The sequence below is a fragment of the Grampus griseus genome, assembly GCF_964374135.1.
Source record: "Grampus griseus genome assembly, chromosome: 4".
Lineage (NCBI taxonomy): Eukaryota > Metazoa > Chordata > Mammalia > Artiodactyla > Delphinidae > Grampus > Grampus griseus.
The window spans coordinates 49,794,545-49,815,650 of NC_138997.1; the positions used below are offsets into that span (position 1 = coordinate 49,794,545).

General features: G+C 38.3%; 1 protein-coding gene across 4 annotated transcripts in view; it reads right to left on the bottom strand.

Annotated features, from left to right (window-relative positions):
- The window catches only part of SLC4A4 (solute carrier family 4 member 4), a 353,776-nt gene that overhangs the window by 194,736 nt on the left and 137,934 nt on the right, over window positions 1–21,106 (bottom strand). For 3 of the 4 annotated variants that reach the window (XM_082653633.1, XM_082653632.1, XM_082653630.1), the window contains exons 4-6: window positions 18,747–18,882; window positions 10,113–10,273; window positions 1,027–1,206 (exon numbers count right to left, since the gene is read on the bottom strand). In XM_082653633.1, the coding sequence (XP_082509759.1) occupies window positions 1,027–1,206; window positions 10,113–10,273; window positions 18,747–18,882 (477 nt within the window). The remainder of the gene's footprint in view (window positions 1–1,026; window positions 1,207–10,112; window positions 10,274–18,746; window positions 18,883–21,106) is intronic. The other variant, XM_082653631.1, reaches the window with a different exon arrangement.

A 21,106-nucleotide genomic window follows, 5' to 3' on the forward strand; every position in this document is an offset into this window, starting at 1 on the left:
CCCAGCCAACCATTAATTTTAATATTAAGTCAGAAAACCCGATTTCCAGAAATGGAGTGGCTGAGTTAGAGTTCAGTTTATACACTTCACTTAGTCCACCTTTTCCGTGACAAGATGTTTTATGTTATTCTGAAAGTGCAGCTGAGAACAATGAATTAGAAGCTCCCTTATCTACTCATTCCTCTTAATACTAAAATGACTGGGGGTGGAATGGGAGAGACCTAGTTTTACCAGCCCAACGCTTAGCAACTCTTTCCCCACAACTTCATTTTCCATACCTCATGGAAATTAACTTCTCCCTTAGACTGCACCAAATCATGAAATTTATTCGAAACAAAGACAATGATACAGAGGATAGACACTTTGCAAGAAACTCTGGTAAATGCAAGAGAGTATAAATAAAACACAGTGCCTTTCCTATTGCTATATAATGGGATTAATATCCTACCTTGAATAATTATTCTCACATCTAACTATCAGTATCATATAACAAAAGAGTAGATTGGCCTTTTAAGCAGTAAAAGTAATACTGAACCTTACTTTTATGAATGATCATTTACAGGCTGGACACCAACTCATGTACCAAGCAAACACTTCATGATACGCGATGTCAGAGTATCATATCTTAGTCTATCCTCCTAATTCTGACAAGCCACCATGTCAAAAGCACTTTCCTTGATGTACTCAATAATCTATAAGTTTGCTGATTCATTGGAAACATTCAGTTGTTTTATCATAGTGTTATCATAGCGTTATTACCAAACCCTCTCAGTCAATCAGAATAGATGTGTGTGGAACAAGCAAGGCATCTGCAGCCTACAGTAACTGCTGACATCTTTCCAACAGGACTGCAAACCTGCCCAATCGGATAAAAAGTGTCATTATGAAATGGCTGTGGCATATGAACTTGAGAAAAGAAGAAATAAGAAGAGGGATTTAAAAAAAAATAATAAAGGTGACAAGAGGTGGAATAAAGGTGAGTGAGGCAGGTAAGAGAGAGCAGCAGCCAGGCGGCCCCTGCATTACCATTATCAGGGTTGGTAAACATCCTACTTGCACTGGAGACTGTCTTCCCAATGTCAGCCAGGGATCGAAGGTTGGATTTCTTGGTTTGATGCCGGTGCTTCCGGAGCAAAGTATAGGTCACCTTATCCTTAAGGTCAGGTTTCAATAGGCCTGTCTCAATCTGATGGTCAACAATCATCTCTGATACAAAAACAAAGCAAAACAAAAGCAAAAAACGAAACTCAGTCACAAGACCACAAAGTTCATGTTTTACTGTAATTTTATGGATGTCATCCTCAAATTTAATATCAATATATTTATCTTCCAAATTTCTAACTTTCCACTGTCTGTGAAGGTAAAGATACAGAGTACAGTGCTATTGGCATTAAAGAGAGAGTTATAAATATTCTGGTATTAATTACATGTTTAGAGAGGAAGAACTGTCTTGTAATTTTTTTTCAATCCCAGTTAGTAGTGAATTCACATTAATCACATTCTTCTCTTAGTAACACAATAAGTAATTTATATTTTCCAATTGTTTTGTTTAAAAGTAAGATTAGAAAATTTCATGTACTCTTATCATAGCAACTGTGCCAGAAATATAAATGATATGAAAAAATCTTGAAGAGAATATGCAAAATTTAACATCACGACATTATTGATTTTTAAATCTGTTTTCCCAAATTCTGTAATGTTATATTTTCTTTATAATAGGACAAAGTAAAGAAAAATAATACCATATCAGGTTATTTGAAAACCAATTAATCCAATGAAAGAAAGATTAAAGTATAAAATTATGCCTCAGTCTTTTCTAAGAAGGAAGGTTTATTCTTCTTGTTTAGATCCAACTAAAGCCTTTCCAATATATTAGTCATTTTAAAGTATAACCTGATCAGAATTTTCTAGAAATTTTAATATATTAGTCTTACTAAAAAAAAAAAAATCACTAAAATTTCTATTAGCTCTAAGTCACTTTCTTACACTATTTACAAAAATAAACTCAAAACAGGTTAAAGATGTAAAGGAAAGACCTGAAACCGTAAAACTCATGGCAAAAACATAGGCAGTACACTCTTTTGACATGTCTTAGCAATATTTTTTTAGCCCTGTCTCCTCAGGCAAAGGCAACAAAAGCAAAAATAAACAAATGGAACCACATCAAACTAAAAAGGTTTTGCACAGCAAAGGAAACTATCAACAAAACAAAAAGACAACCTATTGAATGGGAAAAGATATTTGAAAATGATACATCCAATAAGGGGTTAACATCTAAAATACATAAAGAACTCACACATCTCAATATCAAAAAAAAATCCAATTTTTAAGTGGGCAGAGGATCTGAATAGACATTTTTCCAAAGAAGACATACTGATGGCCAACAGACACACGAAAAGATGTTCAACATTACTAATCATCGGGGAAATGCAAATCAAAACCACAATGAGATATCACTTCACACCTGCCAGAATGGCTGTTATCAAAAAGACAACAAATACCAAGTGTTGGTGAGGATGTGGAGAAAAGGGAACCCTCCTACACTGTGGGGAATGTCAATTGGTACAGCCACTGTGGAAAACAGTACCGGAGTTGCCTCAAAAGATTAAAAATAGAACCACCACACAATCCAGCAATTCCATTTCTAGGTGTTTAGCCAAAGAAAACAAAAACACTAATTCAAAAAGATAATATGCACCCCTATATTCATTGCAGCATTATTTACAATAGCCAAGATATGGAAGCAACCTAAGTTCCCACTGATAGATGAATGGATAAAGAAGATGTGATATATACATATGTGTGTGTGTGTGTGTGTGTGTGTGCGCGCGTGTGTGTGTGTAATTATTACTCAGCCATAAAAAAGAATAAAATCTTGCCTTTTGTAACAACATGGATGGATCTAGGGGGTATTACACTAAATGAAATAAGTCAGAGAGAGAAAGACAAATACCAAATGATTTCACTTATGTGTGGAATCTACAAAACAAAATGAAGAAACAAACAAAACTGAAACAGGCCCAAAGATACAGAGAACAAACTAGTGGTTGCCAGAGGGGAGGAGGGGAGGTGGGTGGGTGAAATGGATGAAGGGGATTAAGGGGTATAAACTTCAGGTTATAAAATAAATAAGTCATGGGATGTAATGCACAGCATAGGGAATATCATCAATAATATTGTAATAACTTTGTATGGTGACATAATTACTAGACATTGTGGTGATCAATTCATAATGTATAATAATGCCAATTCACTACGTTGTACACCTGAAACCAATATAATATTGTATATGTCAACTATACTTCAATAAAAAATAATAAAAAAGTCTTAGAAAAATCTTTCCCAAAAAATTTCTATGAGCTCTTTTTTTCAGAATGGTTCTAAGTAGAAAGGATGACTGTGCTTCACAGAAATTGCTCCATGAGTGGGTCTGCTGAAGGATATGTTTTACTCTAACAGAAAACAAAAAGTCCTCTTTCTCACAAATCAGCATGTCTGCAGTATGACATAAGAGTCTCCTCTAACGTCACATCACAGGTTGACATATACACTGCCCAGAATGGAGCACAGGACAAAATATCACAGAATCTGTGCAAGATGCAATGGCAGGGGACTTCCCTGGTGGCACAGTGGTTAAGAATCTGCCTGCCAATGCAGGGGACACGGGTTCCAGCCCTGGTCCGGGAAGCTCCCACATGCCACGGAGCAACTAAGCCCGTGTACCACAACTACTGAGCCCGTGTGCTGCAACTAGAGAAAGCCCAGGTGCAGCAATGAAGACCCAACGCAGCCAAAACTAACTAACTAACTAAATAATAATAATAAAAAAGATGCAATGGCAGGACAACACCTCACTGTCTGCAGATAGAGCTTTGTCCCTGGCAGAGAACTAGAACAATAGCTCCCAGGCCCACCTGTTCAGGCACATGGCTGCATCAAAACACATCAATATTTTCCTCTTGCGCAAACTCCTCCACATACAAAAGTGGAGAAGAGAACAAAAGCTCTTCTTTTGCAAAAGTCTGAAAGAAAATTGATGGATACTGATAGGATAACAGCATCTCCCAAACATTCCCATCTCTTCGTAAAGTGAAGTTACAGATGTTCAAGGGGCTTTGCTTGGGCATGACTGCACCTCTCATTAGTCCATCTTTTTAACAAGCAGTCATGGAACTGGTCTCACAGCCAGAAGCTGACGATTCACACAGTGTACAATCAACTACCTGGGAGCCAAGTAGAGGCTGAATCCAGGATTTTCCATCACATGCCTTACACAGATGCTATAAATGTCACATAACACTGGACCACTTGGTAGAGAGCCTGGGCAAAGCAGGAAGAGTTTCTCCCATAGGAATGTTTTGGTTTGAGAGTGGCCTTTAGCTCTGAGTATTTTTAACTACACAAACCTTACTCAGTAAAACTCTCAGAACGGATTCTGTAATTATACTTAACCCTCTGTTCCACAGTGAAATAATTAAGTGCTACTGAATACAACGCATCTATTTTCCCCTTAAGTCTTAATGAAAGTGGAAAGTCCATTTTACAGAAGAACCATAAAAATAAATAGCCCTGGCATATCTCCTGCAAGTGTTATCAAACTCCTACTCTAATTCCAGGGTTGTGGATTAAAGTGTTTCTTTATCTACCCTTCCTGGCAGGGCCTCTCTCTATTCTTGACCTCCCCTGTAATCTCAAACCAATGCATATATACGCACAGCCGGCCCTCTGTTACTAATGTCTGGAAATCACCAATTAGAACAGGTTACAACATCTGTGTGGCTTATGCCCTTCATTAGGTTTCCATAAAAATGGCCCACAGTGATCTCTTTAAGCATAAACTACAAAACCCTTCAAGGAAAGTGGAGGCAGTAACATTTCATAGCTACACTAAAATTAAGCCTTCAGTGTTCAAAATCCCACAGACGTTACCCAATTGGGAGAGAAAGTGCCAGCTCAAGATGATCGCAGAGCCGAAAGGAATCTCAGGAAGCATCAGGTTCAAGCTCTTGTTATACAGATGAGAAAAGAGTGCGAGAGGGGAGATGCTCACCGATACAGCCTAATTAAAGGCAACCCCCCCACCCACCAATTAAACCAGGTTTTCTGATTCACTGTTTAGATCTTTTTTCGTATCACATGATATTTTTCTTTCTTTAAGAAGGAAACTCTAGACCAAAAAAAAAAAAAAAAAACTTGAAGAGAAGATGGTCATGCAACCCCCCAAAAAGGTCAAAGGTAACATTCTTTTTTTTTTAAACATCTTTATTGGAGTATAATTGCTTTACAATGGTGTGTTCATTTCTGCTGTATAACAAAGTGAATCAGCTATATGTATACATATATCCCCATTATCTCCTCCCTCTTGGGTCTCCCTCCCACCCCTCTAGGTGGTCACAAAGCACCGAGCTGATCTCCCTGTGCTATGCGGCCGCCTCCCACTTGCTATCTATTTTACATTTGGTAGTGTATATAAGTCCATTCTTAAAAGAAACACAAAAGGCCCAAGAAATATTCAACTTCAAGACTAACAGACAATTTAAACAAATTTCACCAATTTTATGTTAATCTATCAAAGTGGCAAAATTTAAAAGACCAGTCTCCAGTGACGTGAATGTTGTATGCAATAGACAAGGCCATGTACTGATGATGACAGTAACAAACAGGACCACCTTTCTTGAAGGCCACTTGGCCAATACAAAACAAAGCCATTTAAAATGTTCAAACCCTTTGAATATTTCACCATAAGAAATCTATAATCAGGATATAAGCAACTTCACAAAAGTATAACAAAAATGTTCATTTCTTTTCTTTACGATAAAAACTTGAAAGCAACTTAAATGCCCAACTATAGATGATTAACTATTTTGCAGCCATTAAAATGATGTTTATATTTAATAACATGGAAATATTCATATTATGTTTTTAAGTTAGAAAGGGCAGATTAGAGGGTTATAGTATGATCCCAGTTTGTAAAATAAATTTCATGTGTGTAAACAGAGATGTACCGAAAAACTGCTGGGAGGATAGCTCTGAAAGATGAGATTAGTGGTATTTTGACTTCTGCGTGTTATATTTTTCTGCATTACTAGAAATGAACATGTTTTAGTTTTGTGATAAAAAATAAATATATTACCATTTTGAAAATATAAAAGGTGTTAAAAGCAAGAAACATGACTAATATATCTGCCAACATGCACAGCCCAGGAATGCCTTTAAATATAAAAATGAGAGAGCCCTCCAAAAATAGAGCTACATTTTCCTAATCCATTTCCCATCATAATAAAATACCTGAAATGGCTTATAATTGTTTTTTAACTAAGGAGGGGAGAGAAATTCTCATGTACTTGGCTTCATATGCGAATGATACTTTAAATGTAAAATTGTAAGATGACAGCAATAATAAAGTGATTAAAATAACCTATAAAAATGATGTTTTATCCTTTAAATAACACACATTTTCTATTAGGGTTCAGAAGGGGATCTTCATGAAGAAAACTAGGAGAGGTCCTGAGGAGAATCAGAATGAGGCTGAATTTTTACACAAGTGTGAGAAGTGACACCCGCTTAGGCAGCGGCCCACTGCTCACGGGCCCCCATGTGGCAGTGGCTTTGCACCTGCAAAGGGAGGGTGCCCCTCGGAGGCCACTGAGAAGGAGCAGCAAGTGGACTGCGAAAAAGGAAAGAAATGGTGCTATTGTTTGTTGGATATAATCACACTCATCATGATTTCTTTTTCTTCTTGTTTGTCGAAATAAAAGTCGGGTGAAGGGGAAATGCATCTTAAGACTTAGCTGCATGTAATTCTCAAGTCTGAATAACACCACCATTCAGGAAACAACAAATCCACTGCATCCTCTGCTAGAAAAAGATTTTTTAATAATCAAGTAATGACAGTAACTGAAGTTACCATGCCATTTTACCACTTGAAATCAGGGCAGTTTTTTTTCTTTCATTTTTTTTAACCTGCTGTAAGGATTTGACTCTTTCAGAGGATTTTTAAGTATTTCTTTTCAGCCACTTATACTCTCTCAAACATGTTCTTCTCCCCACTCCTCCAAATCTAGTCCATTTTTTTTTAAATTTCTTTGTTTTGCTTGTGATGTGTGTTATTTGCCTCTGAATTGTTTCTCTGTGTTATCAGCTCCAGAATGACAGCACTGGCTCCCTGCCTGCTTGCCTCAGGGATGGTAGAGCAAACATAGTACTGAGTGATGACACCTCAAAGTGACCTAGTGGTGTCCAATTTTAAAATTTAATGACATTATTAAAGCAAACGTGTGGAGGTTAGAGAAAAAAAGCCACAGCTGATAATAAAAAGTAACGGAAAATTAAACTGAGAATGTAAAATGCTTGATGAACCTTTCTTAAATGTAGTAAATACCAGAACCTCTCTCTTTGGCCATTGGCTAATGAGGCTCCAGTGTAATGTGGGACTCTGTCTTCTACTACATGGAAAGGGTCAGTTAGTTACTGAAGACCAGAAATGCCTTAAGATGGCTCTTTCTGGTGCTGAAGACCTCGAAGACAGTTTTACAGAAAAGCCCAAGTATATACTTCAACTTTAACGTTCATCACCCATCTTGACCAGCCAGCTCCAGGCACAGCAAAGAAGCTGTGAGGTTTTTTTCTAGCTCCATCTACTACACCTTTCAGAAGTTTTCCCCTGCTCATGAAGTCCCTGAGCATCTCTTGACGTGACTCAGTCTACACTCAGCCCCTGCTAGGTGACATGTAGAAAGATCTGGATAAACTCATTCATACTGGGATAGTCATCAAAGTAAGTACAATTACACCTGAGATCCTCATTCAATTCTAACGATGCCCTGAGAGGTCTACCTTCATCCACTTTTTACGGACGAGAAACAGACTGCGAATAAGTTAAGCAATGTGCCTTGTCTGTGGTCACACGTGCTAGTAGGGGTAGACTTTAATTAACCGCCACCCCCACTTTAAATCCACCATTATTTCTACAACACCTCTCTGCATCTCATGGAATGAATATATATGACATCTGCCAAAGAGTATGTATATTTTAATAGAAAACAAACCCTGGGTTCAGTGAAATGAATCTCCAAACAGTGGAAGTTCAGGCAGTAACCATGGTCTACGGTAGGACTTTTTTTTTTCAATACAGGGAACTTCCCGATGACCCTTAGACCACAACACACAGATTGCGATCCATTGCCCAGTCACAAGTTTAATTCCCATTTTGCTTTGCACTTAGGCACTTCTGACTTCTAACTTCAGACATCTTTGCTCTAGATTAGTTCTTACAGCCTGAAAATTGCAAATCTCGCTCAGAAACTGGACTGATTTTTGCTAACCATGATACTTTTTGGGATAACAATCTCTCTTGCAGCTTTAACAAATGAAGAAAAGTCAGTGAAACAAACAGCCTGGAAAACCATTCGTTCCCTTTGCTTCTCTCTGTCTTCGTAGATGGGCTTCATCTTCCCTGCATACAATAATCCAACAGCTCTCCTCATATATCAGGTGTCCTTTTTCAGTCTCACCTGCCTTGTCAAATACAAAAAATTCTACGTAAAGCAGTATTTCCAACATTATCTTCTCACTACCTATGCGGACATGGATTTGTAACTTACCCCATTTACAAAGTGGTAGATTTGCAAACCTAATTTCAGGGCCTAGAATAGTGTCTGGCTCATTGTAGAAGGCCATGTACCACTGCTGAATAAATGCATAAACTACTTCATTCTGTCCACCCAGAATCTTCACATTAGTCTTTCTCCCTTCTGCACTTGTACCTTAAGCACTTCAGATGCAAGGAAAGCGCGGAGCTGCTTTGTAAATCTAACTAACAAGCTCTCTGAAGAAGAAACAGATGTGTATAGGTCAGCAAGATATATGCCTGATTTGAGAACGGATCTTCTCTTCCAATACAAATACTATAGCCTTCCCGTTGTCCATAAAGACACAGATGCCATAGACAAGCCCTCTGCCTACAGATATTCAAAGAAATTTCGAGATTACACAGGAATTTTACACTGGTCATCAGGGCCACGATCCACATCCTCTCCTCACAATCCCAAAGTAGGCCCACTGCAGACCCTTAAGAAAGTGCAGTCATGCAGTCACCGAGTTACGGAATTTTCCTAGGAATAATAAGCAGAGCCCCTGCACCTCTCCTTAAGGAACACATGATCTTTAGCACACCAACCTGAAGGATAATAAGGCAGCTTAGGCCAGTCTCTTGCTAGAAAATGAAAACAATAACCTCTCTTTGGAATGTAGCGACGTGTGCTCAAGGTGTTCAACGTGGTGAGTTGACATTCACTACACAACACTAATTACAAAGATGCCAAAGCTGCTCTGCACCATGAGATTCAGTGACTTGTCCGGGGTTGTACAAATGACCCTCGGCACCACCATGACCTGACTCAGTCATTAATCCATAACGTTCTGCTGGCTCCTTGCCCCACCCAATTTGCTCTACCTACAGCGAAAAGAGCTTGACTTTCACCTACAAAATCAGCCCAACTGAGGGACTAGACCTAGACCAGTTTCCTTCTTACAGAATATTCAAACTGTATTTTACAGATGACAAAACTGAGGCCCAGAGAAGCTCAGCGCAATGTCTAAGGTCAAGGATACAGATGACAAAACTGAGGCCCAGAGAAGCTCAGCGCAATGTCTAAGGTCAAGGAGTTCTAGAAATCTAGTGTCCAGACTTCCAGTACAGTATGACCAAGGACGAAGGGGGGGTGTTCTATTTAAAATATTAATCTTATGCTAATAAGTGAAGGAATGCAAATCTGTACATATAAACATGGTAATTTTTAATATAACATAAAAGTGAAAAGCATAAGAGAGAGGACTGAGAACCAAAACTGGATGGAAATACACCAAAATGTTAACAATGGCTATGTCCAGATGGAAGTATGATGGATGATTTTTAACTTTTTTCTCAATATTTGTATTTTCCAAATTTTTTGCAATAACCCTTACTAGTTTTATAATATAAAAAAGAGAGAGAATAAATATTATAGAATATTCAGCTCCGCTTACACTAGAAGTCATCTGCATTGAAAGAGACTCATGGAGAGGTAGGTAGAGCAGAAAAAAATGATAGGAACTTAAGACAACATACTTACCCACCAACTGCGGGAGAGAAGAAGCCTCCCTGTCCAGCATGATGGATCCTTTCTCCATACATGTCCTCAGCTCAAATAAGCTATGAAGGGACAAGGTGGCCACGTGGGGCTTGCTCCATCTCTCCCCACCCTGTTCCACTTTTTCTTCAAACTTAATCCACCTAGAAACATGAGATTAGTGAAGAACCATTAAAAGTGTTCTCATCACCTCTGGAAATAGCAACACCAACCCCCCAGATCCACCCCCACCAGCACTTCCAAAATGTCTCCTTTTGTGGAGTCTTAAAAGCTTATTCTATCATTAACTGCATTACCTTTATAAATACACCAAACAGACTCACTAGACCGCTCCTCCCCCTGACGTTAGAGAGAAAGAAAACAAACCAAAAGGAGCCAACGCCTCCTTGGTTTTATATCTGTCTATATGTAACCATGAAATCCTTAAGAATGACTACTGAACCAAATTTTTCAAATAATGTAGGAAAAATATGCATTTCAAATTCTCCATGTGGGTAGAGCCTACAGTGTGTAAAACAACCACCACTGTGAGAATTCTGTTGTGACTTCACAAGGCACGTTTATATAAGGTAAAATATCAGCATGAATCGATGCTGATCTTAAATATTTGAAAGTATGGTGCGTGAAGTGGTCAGACAAATGAAATTCCCCTTTCGTGCTTAAAGAGTGCCAGCATGTGTTGCTGTATCTTACTTTAATACATCTCTCTCAGTTGACACATGTTCCCCTCTCATTGAGATGCTAATAGCTTTACCCCTCATGTTTGGCTCCACATGTGTTTAAAAATACACAAGCTCAGGGAACAATGCATCTACTCTGATAACAACAGATCTCTTATTAACCTTAGTAATGGAACAAAAAACCCTCTCTTACAGTTTCTTCTTTCTAAGATTTGTAGACGTTTTGATAACTTAGCAACATATAGGAATGAAAAAAGTTTAATGGAAATGAGAGCGAAACACATTTGACAGTCTGTATCCCACATATTATACATACTGACTCTTCCTACACTGGTAAAGGAAAACAAGAAAGCATTATCATTTTGCTATTCATCAGGACCCAAAGAAAAATGCTGCTTTCTATCACTTCAAACCTCTGAAAGATACTGAACAAGATAAAGAGGGGGTTAAAAATTGTTTTCCTACATTCTTCATGCAAAGGTTTAATGATTGAAAAATGTTTTCCTAGAAAAAGCTAAACACTCACCCAACTCATTAAAGATGAGAACAAAGGGCAGAGATCAGAGGAAGCTCTACATAAGGTATTATTTATAGACCGCTCACCACCCCCAGAGGAAGAAAAGAACACATTAGTAGAACCATGAGTGAAAATAGATCAACAGATCAGCCACAATGTCAAAGAAAATTCAGAATTTTAATCAAGCCCAACACTCATGTGATTCATAAGTACATGAGCCATATCCCAAAACTCCCTCTTCCCTCTCCCGGCCAGGAAACTTCCACGCTTCAATGGCAACCTTAGCCCCAGCTTCACCCTCCACTTTAAGACCCTCCTCCTTTCCCCTGTATCCCAAAAAATGTAGGGAGTAGAGATTTTTACATGTTTTCCTCACATTAAAAAGCCAACACCAAAGAAGTTCTAAAACTTCAGAACTGGACCTTGTTTATTCTACAAAAGTGGTTGTGAAACATTCTGAGAGAAAGACCTTTAATATTCTTGTGTGTGTGTGTGTGTGTGTGTGTGTGTGAATTAGTAGTTCTTCACCTTGGTTGGTATTAGAACCACAGAAACAGAAGGAAGTGAGAGAAAAATGACAACTTTATATTACATTCTTATAGAATTCCATGGATTTGCCAAAACAATAAGAGGTAATTGGGTTATTTTGAGAGTAATCATTTTATGGAGTATATTACATTGGTTAACTTTAGGCATATTATCTTTTCAGGCTTACTCACAGAACCTCTAACCATGTTGACTGGGAGCTAGTATATGAATCATATTTACATCTGATGTTACAGTTTTTTGCTCAAGATGAGACTCTAGAAGATTCCATAGTATATGAAACCTAGTCAGGGTTACATATAATTATGTTATTGATAAAGAGTATAGTGACCTTGTTTTTATTCCTAGGAGTATTCTTATTAGCTGAGGGATAGAATCTTTAGTCACAGAATTTAAGTCCAAGATGAATGACAAGGGCCAGCTAGAAACTCAGTAAATGGGAGTGTTCTATACATACAGCCTTCACTTCCCTCTTCTCTTTCCTAAATGATAACCAGTTGCCCTTCTATCAGTCACCATCAATCTGTATGGCCAAATCCATTTTGTAAAAGAAAACTAAGCCTCACTTACATACAGTATGTGACAGTAGCTCTTTTCTGCTATCACCTTCAACTGTCCAAACAATATAAGTTTAATAAAATGTTCTTTAAGAAAAAAAGGAACAAAACCATTGCATTCTTCTGTGACCAATCTCCTCTCCACAGTTTATCTTAAATATGACTTTGAACAAGTTTTAAAAGTACCTTTAGAAATAATAAATCCCAACTAGGTTGGATTTAGGGAATAGTATTACTCACCCTCCTGGATTATACCAGCCAAGATTGGGTCAAGCTTTAACCATAATGGAATGGGAATGTAGTCTCAAAAAGCCAGTTCCTTAGAATCTACATTCCTAAGAGACAAGTATTGTCTCATAGTTCAGTTTAAGCATCTATTTCACTTTGAGTTCAGTAAATATTGTACGTTTAGATGATGTCATATCATAGTATAGCTAATTGCACAAGGTAACTCTGGGATAATGACTATTAAATTACTTTAAAATACATTGCTCTAATTGTTCAAGGAACTGTCTGTACTTCCAATATACACTTTTACTCAGAAAGTAATGATTTGCCCACTGAAATAGATTGTTTGCAGGTAGTTTCATTCCAGAAACTACACATGCTATGTCTATCCTCCTCACATATCAAGGACAAATTTGGAAAAAACTGAAAACGACTCAGTTCAAATCAGAATCCATTAAAGAAAAGGCTAAGGCAAAGGTACCAAAGTTCAGGCTATTGGAGTGTCAATGAATTTGTAAAGGTGCTTTAGAACCATGTAATTACATTTTTTAAAAAAAGACATTTTTACTGTAAAATGTACTAAAAGCTACTATCTACCCTTCATAATAACTATGAATAACCATGTATTTGCAATAAGTTTCCTACTTTTCCTTTTGTCTCAGTACTTGACATGTTATAAGAAAATTAATTTCAGAAGCTGGCTTTTTAAATGCTGGCAATTACAAAACTGTTGTAACCTTGAAGGAAGAGTTTATTAGGTGAAGTTTATTTATTCCAAGGTCTTTGAAGAATAATGATAAAGTACACTGCAGTTTAACCCACTCTGAGTGACTGCCAACCAAACAGCATTTCACTCATTTGTTGAAGAAATAGAAAGTCCACTGGGAAACACTGAATTTTGCAACTTTCCAATCATATGATTAAATATACTTAAGAAAAGAAAAGACCTCTAACTTTAAAACATGCCAGTTTTACAGTGGAAAATAGACATGACCTTTGTCTTGGAATATAATCCAACTACGTAAAGCTATTTTAAAGCAATAATAAATTTCTTGCTAACTAGTAAGTGCCTCATCGCACATAAAAGAAGCCAACGCTAGTGTGCATCTGGGATAAATGATGTTTTTAAGGAGAATTCTTAAATATCTAGATCAACTGTGAAAGTTATTGCAAAACAGTGTAGTAAGCACATATAATTACATAGATGATTAAATTCCTTATTCTTCACTTTTTCTTACAGAAAAAGTAAACTTGGTCTAAAATGGAATTTTCCAGAGCCATCCAGTAGAGGAGAGATAGAGGGGTCAGGGTAGATTGGGAACAGAGAGGGCCCTATGCAAAGCCCCAGGGTAAGTACATGTGGCTGTGTTTGATGGCCAGGCCCCGAAGTCATGTTCTCCAGAGGGAGGCAGGGTCACTCGTGCTGTCCCACTAGAACTGAAACATCAGTACCCTTTTCCTTTGTTGGCTTGTTGGGTTTATTGAAACTTGTGATGTCTTTCCTTTTTACCCAGGTTTGGCCATAAAATTTGAATCGCAGGGAAGAGGGGAAGTGATCTTTAACACATATTCTTATAACAGTGATAAATTCCAACATGGCCCACCCGAATATTCGCTGAGGGAAAACTGAAAGCCAATAACCATGTTTACAGACATCACTGACTCAAAGGAATACAAGCGTTTGGAGTGGCAGTGATAGCCCTTCTTCCTGGCTTTGGGCCAACACCAAAGCTGGACCATGACTTATTCTTCTACCAGTCTTCTTCATGAATCCATTAGCTAACGCCTAGCCATCTAGAAATTGTTAATGAGAAGCATAGGCTCGTTCACTAATACCAAATATTCCATTATAACTACTGCTACACCACTGAATGTCAGTATTCTAATGACCTAACACTGAGGATACTCCTTTGAAAAAGAATATTCTCTGCATTCCACTGATTATATACATTTCTCAGGTCTGATCATTCTACCCTTGGGAGAGTCCGTGAAAATTCAAAGTTCTGACTTTCAGGAAAGGGAACAGCAGGGAAAAGATGTGAAAAAAGAGGGTGGTGGAATTGACTTCAAACTTCATGTAAATAAAGATTTCCCTTGTTTATAGTTTTACATGACTACTGTGCTTTGTGAGGCTTCAGTGGGGATATTTTTCCTACCACTGAAAGCATTTTCCTTATTTTTTAAGACACACAGCTAACCTGAACTTCCTGAAGTAAGACTAAAACTGCAGTAATGCTGAGACTCAATGTATGATATTCTTGGTCAAAATCAAATCTTTAGTCAACTGAAAAAAGTACAGAACATGAAAAGGGAGAGTACTAAAGAGGGTACTATTGTGTTCTATGGGGTGTAGGCTCACAGTAGAAACTACACTGAGCTTGAGAAGTCTGGCAGGCTAGTTCTCTATGGAATAAAATAGTCCATTTAATTGGAGTTTTCACAAAAAGCAAATAATTCTCCATTTTATGTTAGCCAAAAGAATATTCATGCTGCATTTTCATATGTAAAATGAGCTCCTTCTAAGCACTAAACTTTTATTAGTCTGGTAGGTTTGAGAGCTTTTCATGGGGAAAAAAAGCCCTATCAGGTCTGGAAACTGGACATCATAAATGGCAGTCAGAAATTACTGCAAAAAACATTCAGAAGCAGAGTTACGTTGCAGGAAGTAAAAATCACTGTCAATTTGAATCATTTCTGGAGGCACAACCACCTCCAAACTTTCCACCAGAATTTAGGTAGAACAGTAAACTAGGAATCAAGGTTCTATTTCTCTATTCTTTCATTCTATAAGCACGTATTTCTCGATTGTGGACTGTGTGCCAGGTAGTTGTAGACACTAGGAATATAGTGGTGAACAAAACAACCAAAAATTCCTCCCCTCATGGAGCTTTAATTTTATTGGAAAGAGACAATAACAAGATATGTTAATATGCTAACTGCTGATAAGTGCCAACGACAAATAGAATGGAGGATGAGGGATAAGAAGGTTTGGGGAAAGTTTCTATTTTAGACAGGGCAGTCACTGAGAAGGTCATATTTGAAAAAAGACCTGAAGGAAGTGAGGAAATGAGCCAGGGAGATGACTGTGGAGTACAGCAGGGAGAGCATTTCAAGTGCAAACCGCATTTGAACAGCAAGTACAAAGGCTCTGACACAGGAGTATGACCAGGCCAGTGAGGCTTGAGCAGAGTGAACCGGGTGAGAGAAGTAAGAGATGAGGAGATGAGGTCAGAGATCATAGTGTATAGTTCATGAGGGAGGCAAGGGCAGGTTCAGGGAGATGGACTAATTAGGAAGCATTTGCAGTAATCTAGATGAGAAAGGATGGAGGCTTGGACCAGGGTTGTGGCAGCACTGAATGTGAGATACGGTGAGATTCTGAATATCTGAATAACATTGAGGGTAAACTAAATAGGATGTGCCAGTGGATCAAGTAAGGGGTGTAGAGAAAGACAGGAGTCAAGGAAGACTCCAATCTTTCTGGATTGAGCAACTAAAAAAATGGAGTTGTTCATTGTGGCGGGTAACTCTGTAGGAGGAGATCTGCGGTGGGTAGGTGAGAAGCTCAGTTTCTGACATGTTACTTCGAGATGCCTACTACCCAACCAAATATTTGTTTTCAATCAAACAAGGCAAGAAGTCTGGGCTAGAGATCTAAACACAGATGGCATCAGCATATTGATGAATTAGTTGGAAACATCAAACAAAGGTCCTCTCTTGGGCTTTATCAATGGTGTACTGGGTAACTTGGGTCTGTCATTGAGCTGTCCATTAGTCAGAAAGAGATGGATTATCACCAAACTCCAGCTTTGATCACGTAATATTTCTAAGAAAGTATTATATTTAGAACAGCAGATTCTAAGGCAATGAGTTCTCAACTAATCACGCTCAGCAAATGTTACTGAGCACCTATTACTACCAAGCGCTGCAAAGCACTGGGAATACAGTAATGAAAGACAGACATGGTGGTCTCTCCCTCTAGACAAATTAGTGTAATGAGGGAGACAAAATGAAAACAATACTATCACATATATGATTAATTAATTAATAGTAATTGTGGCAAATCCTATATGAGAAGTTATAGAAGGTAGACTATTTGTGAGTATGTTTCTTCCTGGACAACTTCCCCCGATACATGGTGTCCTCCCACCGTACTTCCTCTCCAGCTGTACATACAGTCTCTCAGGGACCAATGACATCACCAAAATGACACATATGTTCCTAAGGAAATAGTAAGTCTTTAAAGATGGTAAAGTATTCATGACCATCTTAACCTTTAAGAACCTTAAATGAAAATACTATGTCCATCTCATTCAATGTTGAACTACCTATACAATGAGCTGTGATCTCTTCACATTTCTGGGACCAGGGGTCACATAAAATAAAGTGTAGTCTGCATTTGGTTGAAAGAGAAAACAGAATGCTACACCTGAATTCTACTCTATATAGTTACTCACACAGAATTATAAGATGAAAGTAAGAATCAAAGGAACTCTTCTAGTCGCAGTTGACTACACAATTATACGCACAGGGATGGAACTTTAGAGCTATAAAATACGCATGATGTTAGAGAGGATGCAACCCAGTATGACCCTCATTTGACAGTATAGAAAACACAAGCTCAGGAAGACTACATGACTATATAACTTGCCCAAAGTTAAACAGCTAGTTAGCAGCAAAGCCAAGACTAAACCAAAATCTCCCCAACACTTAACTCATGCTGCACCAGTATAATTCTCACTCTGTTTTTTTTCTATTAGAAAGAAGGAAAAGAAAGAATGAAATGGAGATACTGGTACAAGTTTTCACTTTGAGAGCCTTCTTTCGGAGAATGTTTTATGAACTGAAAGTATACTTTATGAAGGACTTTTAATATCCAGGTTATTGGTGCTGAGAGGGGAATAAGAGACAATTACTATATCATGGAAAGTGGCCCCAAAAGAATAAAGAGTGAAGAGCTTCAAGTGGCAGCCTCAGAGATGGAGGAGCAGAAATGAGTTATTGCCCACTTCTGTATTCCCAGTACCTAAAACAGTGCCTGATGTGCACCATGCATTCAGAACATAGTTGTTGAATTTAACTGATCTGAATTAAACGACTATAAAAGGCATATGTTAACATTATTTTGTTTGTGAAAGTCAAATGCATTGAATCCCCATATAATGATGACAATGAGAGACCAATAACTGTATTATATCAACGTCTTTATGGTACAGAATTTTTATATGTTATAGAAGATTTAGTGTAGCATATATAACTAAATATACATGCAGAAAGACAGAAAGAAAAGCTCTTATTGTGAGATTAATGAAACTTTAGATATTTCTGCAGTGCTTAACAATTTACAAAGCATTTCCATATATATACCTGTATGTATGTATATAAATATCCATGATATAATTCGATATCTAGTAGAACCTTATATTTACATATTGTATATCTTATATCACATACATATGTATTATATGTAATAGACATTATTATCCACTATTTGTTGATGATGAAATCAAAGTTCTGAGAAACTGTTATGCAGCCGGCAGGTGACAAAAGTCTGAAATAGAACTCAGGTCTCTAACACTTCCAATTCAAGTGAACCTTCTACTCGCTTTCACTGGATGTTTAAAAGATGACAGGTTTTCACCTGGAATAACGGCAAGTTTGTGTGTAACAGTCATTGTCTTTGCAACCTCCCTCCTAACAGGGAATGGGTAATATAAGTCAGACATGGTTTCACAAGATACTTTGGCATGTGGAGACTGTGAACACATATCACTAGGCTATCATGTTTAGGTGCTGGAGTTTCTCTCTTTTAAATATTTTACTATTGAATAGCATACAAACGGAGATTTACTTCTAATTCCTTATAAAGGTTAAAATTATAACAATGCAGATCAATGACTTCAGCAGTGAAATAAAGGGTGTCCTGCATCCATGTCAATGTCAAAGTCGAAAAAGAATCCTTTTACTCTTTAACCCAGCCAACCTCATGCTCATCAATCATCTGGGCTAGAGAAAGGAGCTCACAGACAAGAATCCTGCCCTGCCCTTGTTTCCCCATGTCAGTCCTACACAGTCAGCTATGGCTCACCTCGCTGTCTCCTTCCACTCCATCTCCTGTCCATCCACGGCCAGCAGCTCATCCAGTTCCGTGAAGAGCTGAGGGGGTGCTGGACTGTCATCCTCCTCGCCCAAGATGAATCGGATGCGTTCTGCGGCAGGAGAGACTGCAGAAGTGAAAATACTGTGGTTAAACATTGGCTGGACAACCCTGAGGAAAGTGTAACTCCGAGCTCTTCCTCCGTCCCCAAAGCTGATGGGCTTCCCTTCCACATTTTCAGTGGACATCTTCCTTGCTGAGCCTTCCTTGTCCCCAATCTAAAGACAAACAGGAATCCAAGGCCTTCTCTAGTCCTTTAGTTCTAAACTGTGTCTCAGCTCTCCACCAGTCTCCAGAAGGACAGCGCTCCAGTTCTGTGTGGCGACCGGCAAAGAACCTTTAGCCCTCTGATGAGCTCAGGTCCAACCACATGACCTTCCCTCCTTCCCCACTGATGACCCACCCAAAAGTATAAGACAGAAACCAGCTTGAGCCAATCACTTTTTCTACAACAGTGGGAGGGGGCAACAAAGCACCCCAATGCTGGGTTTCCCCCTGGCCCCCGCCTCCCAGCCACCCTCCCTCTGTCCAATGCCCAAAGCAGCCCACGCCCTCGCAGGTTCCTCACTGCCCATAACTGCCTAACTGCAAAGCTGATGAAGGAATATTTAACAAGATGGAGCCTCTTCTTTACATAAGGGCAGTACCCAAAAATGTTTAGTCACACTTCAGTGCACTTGAAAAACAAGCCCAAGTAAAATATTGTACACACGAGGGGAAAAAAAATTTCCAACACACTCAAGCACATAATTGAATGCCCTACTAGCTCCTTTTGACCCCATCTCCTAAAAATCATGTAATGAAAAATTAACTAGAATTTCCCCCAGGTTGTGGGCTATTTTCTCTTTCTTTAAAAAAAATGGAAAGCATTTGGAAACTGATGGCTATATTACAAAACTAAGGCCCATAGATACTCCTTATAATCCCTGGGTAAAACCAAGAATATACATGTAACTGCAGTCCGAGTACACAGATTTATTCATATGCAGAACTTTGTAGAAATATATGTACTCAACCTAAAAAAACAAAAATCTTCCTACCATCTGAAAACCACTATAATCAGGACAGAATAAAATTCTGTAGATGAAAATATATTTACTACAAATAAACCCATGAAAAAATATTCAACCTACCTAGTAATCAATACTAACTATTAAAATAAAATCTATGTTTTACCTATAAAAATGGCAAAAACTGGGCTTCCCTGGTGGCGCAGTGGTTGAGAGTCCGCCTGTCGATGCAGGGGACACGGGTTTGCGCCCCGGTCCAGGAAGATCCCATGTGCCGCGGAGCGGCTGGGCCCGTGAGCCATGGCCGCTGAGCCTGCGCGTCCGGAGCCTGTGCTCCGCAAAGGGAGAGGCCACAACAGTGAGAGGCCTGCATACCACAAAACAACAACAAAAAAAATGGCAAAAACTTTAAAGAATGATTACCTCAATGTTGGCAAGGGTTTAGGACACATGTACCAGCACCTTCCAATTTATGTCGCTGGTAGGAGCCTAAATGCGAACATCTCTCTGAAAAGGTATGGAAATGTTTTTAAAGTGTATCTATCCTGTGAGTCAGCAATTCTACCACTAGCAAGATGTTCATTCTAAACACATAACAGTTGTTATCACAAAGTCTTAACTACAGAGGTGACCACTACAGCATAGTTTATAATTGAGAGAAACAGAAAAAGTTTAAATGTCCAAAAAGGAGGATTGGTTAAATAAACTATATTACAACCATTCAATCAAATACCACAGTCATAAAACATGAAGATGAGATTATTGTTTTTTGACATATATATCATATAATATTAATTGAAAAAAATAAAATTACAAAATCATATGCATAAAGCAATCCCATTTTGGTAAAGAAAAAATTACACATATATCCATAAAATAGTCTGGAAATGAAAGAGCCCTCATTTTGCATGGTTCTAATGAGTGTGAATTTCAGCTACCACAGTTTGGTTAAAGAACACTAGTCCCCCAACAACACAGTTCAAATTTCAGCTGGATGGTAAATTAACTGTGAGTAATTGCATAAAATACAATTACTGTATTTTATGTACTGTATTTTACGTATATGTACATAACATATATGCATCATGATCGTGACCAATCATAGTGCTCCTTTCGAAGCCTGCCAGTGATTGGTCACTACACATTTGTTATCCAGTTCATGCACAGACAGCAAAGTGTGTAGCTGTGCTGCCTTCTTGTCTTCCAATGATAAATTCATATGACATGAATAATCAAAAGAGGGAGCTAGCCAACAAAGATGAAAGTACAGCACAGAAACAA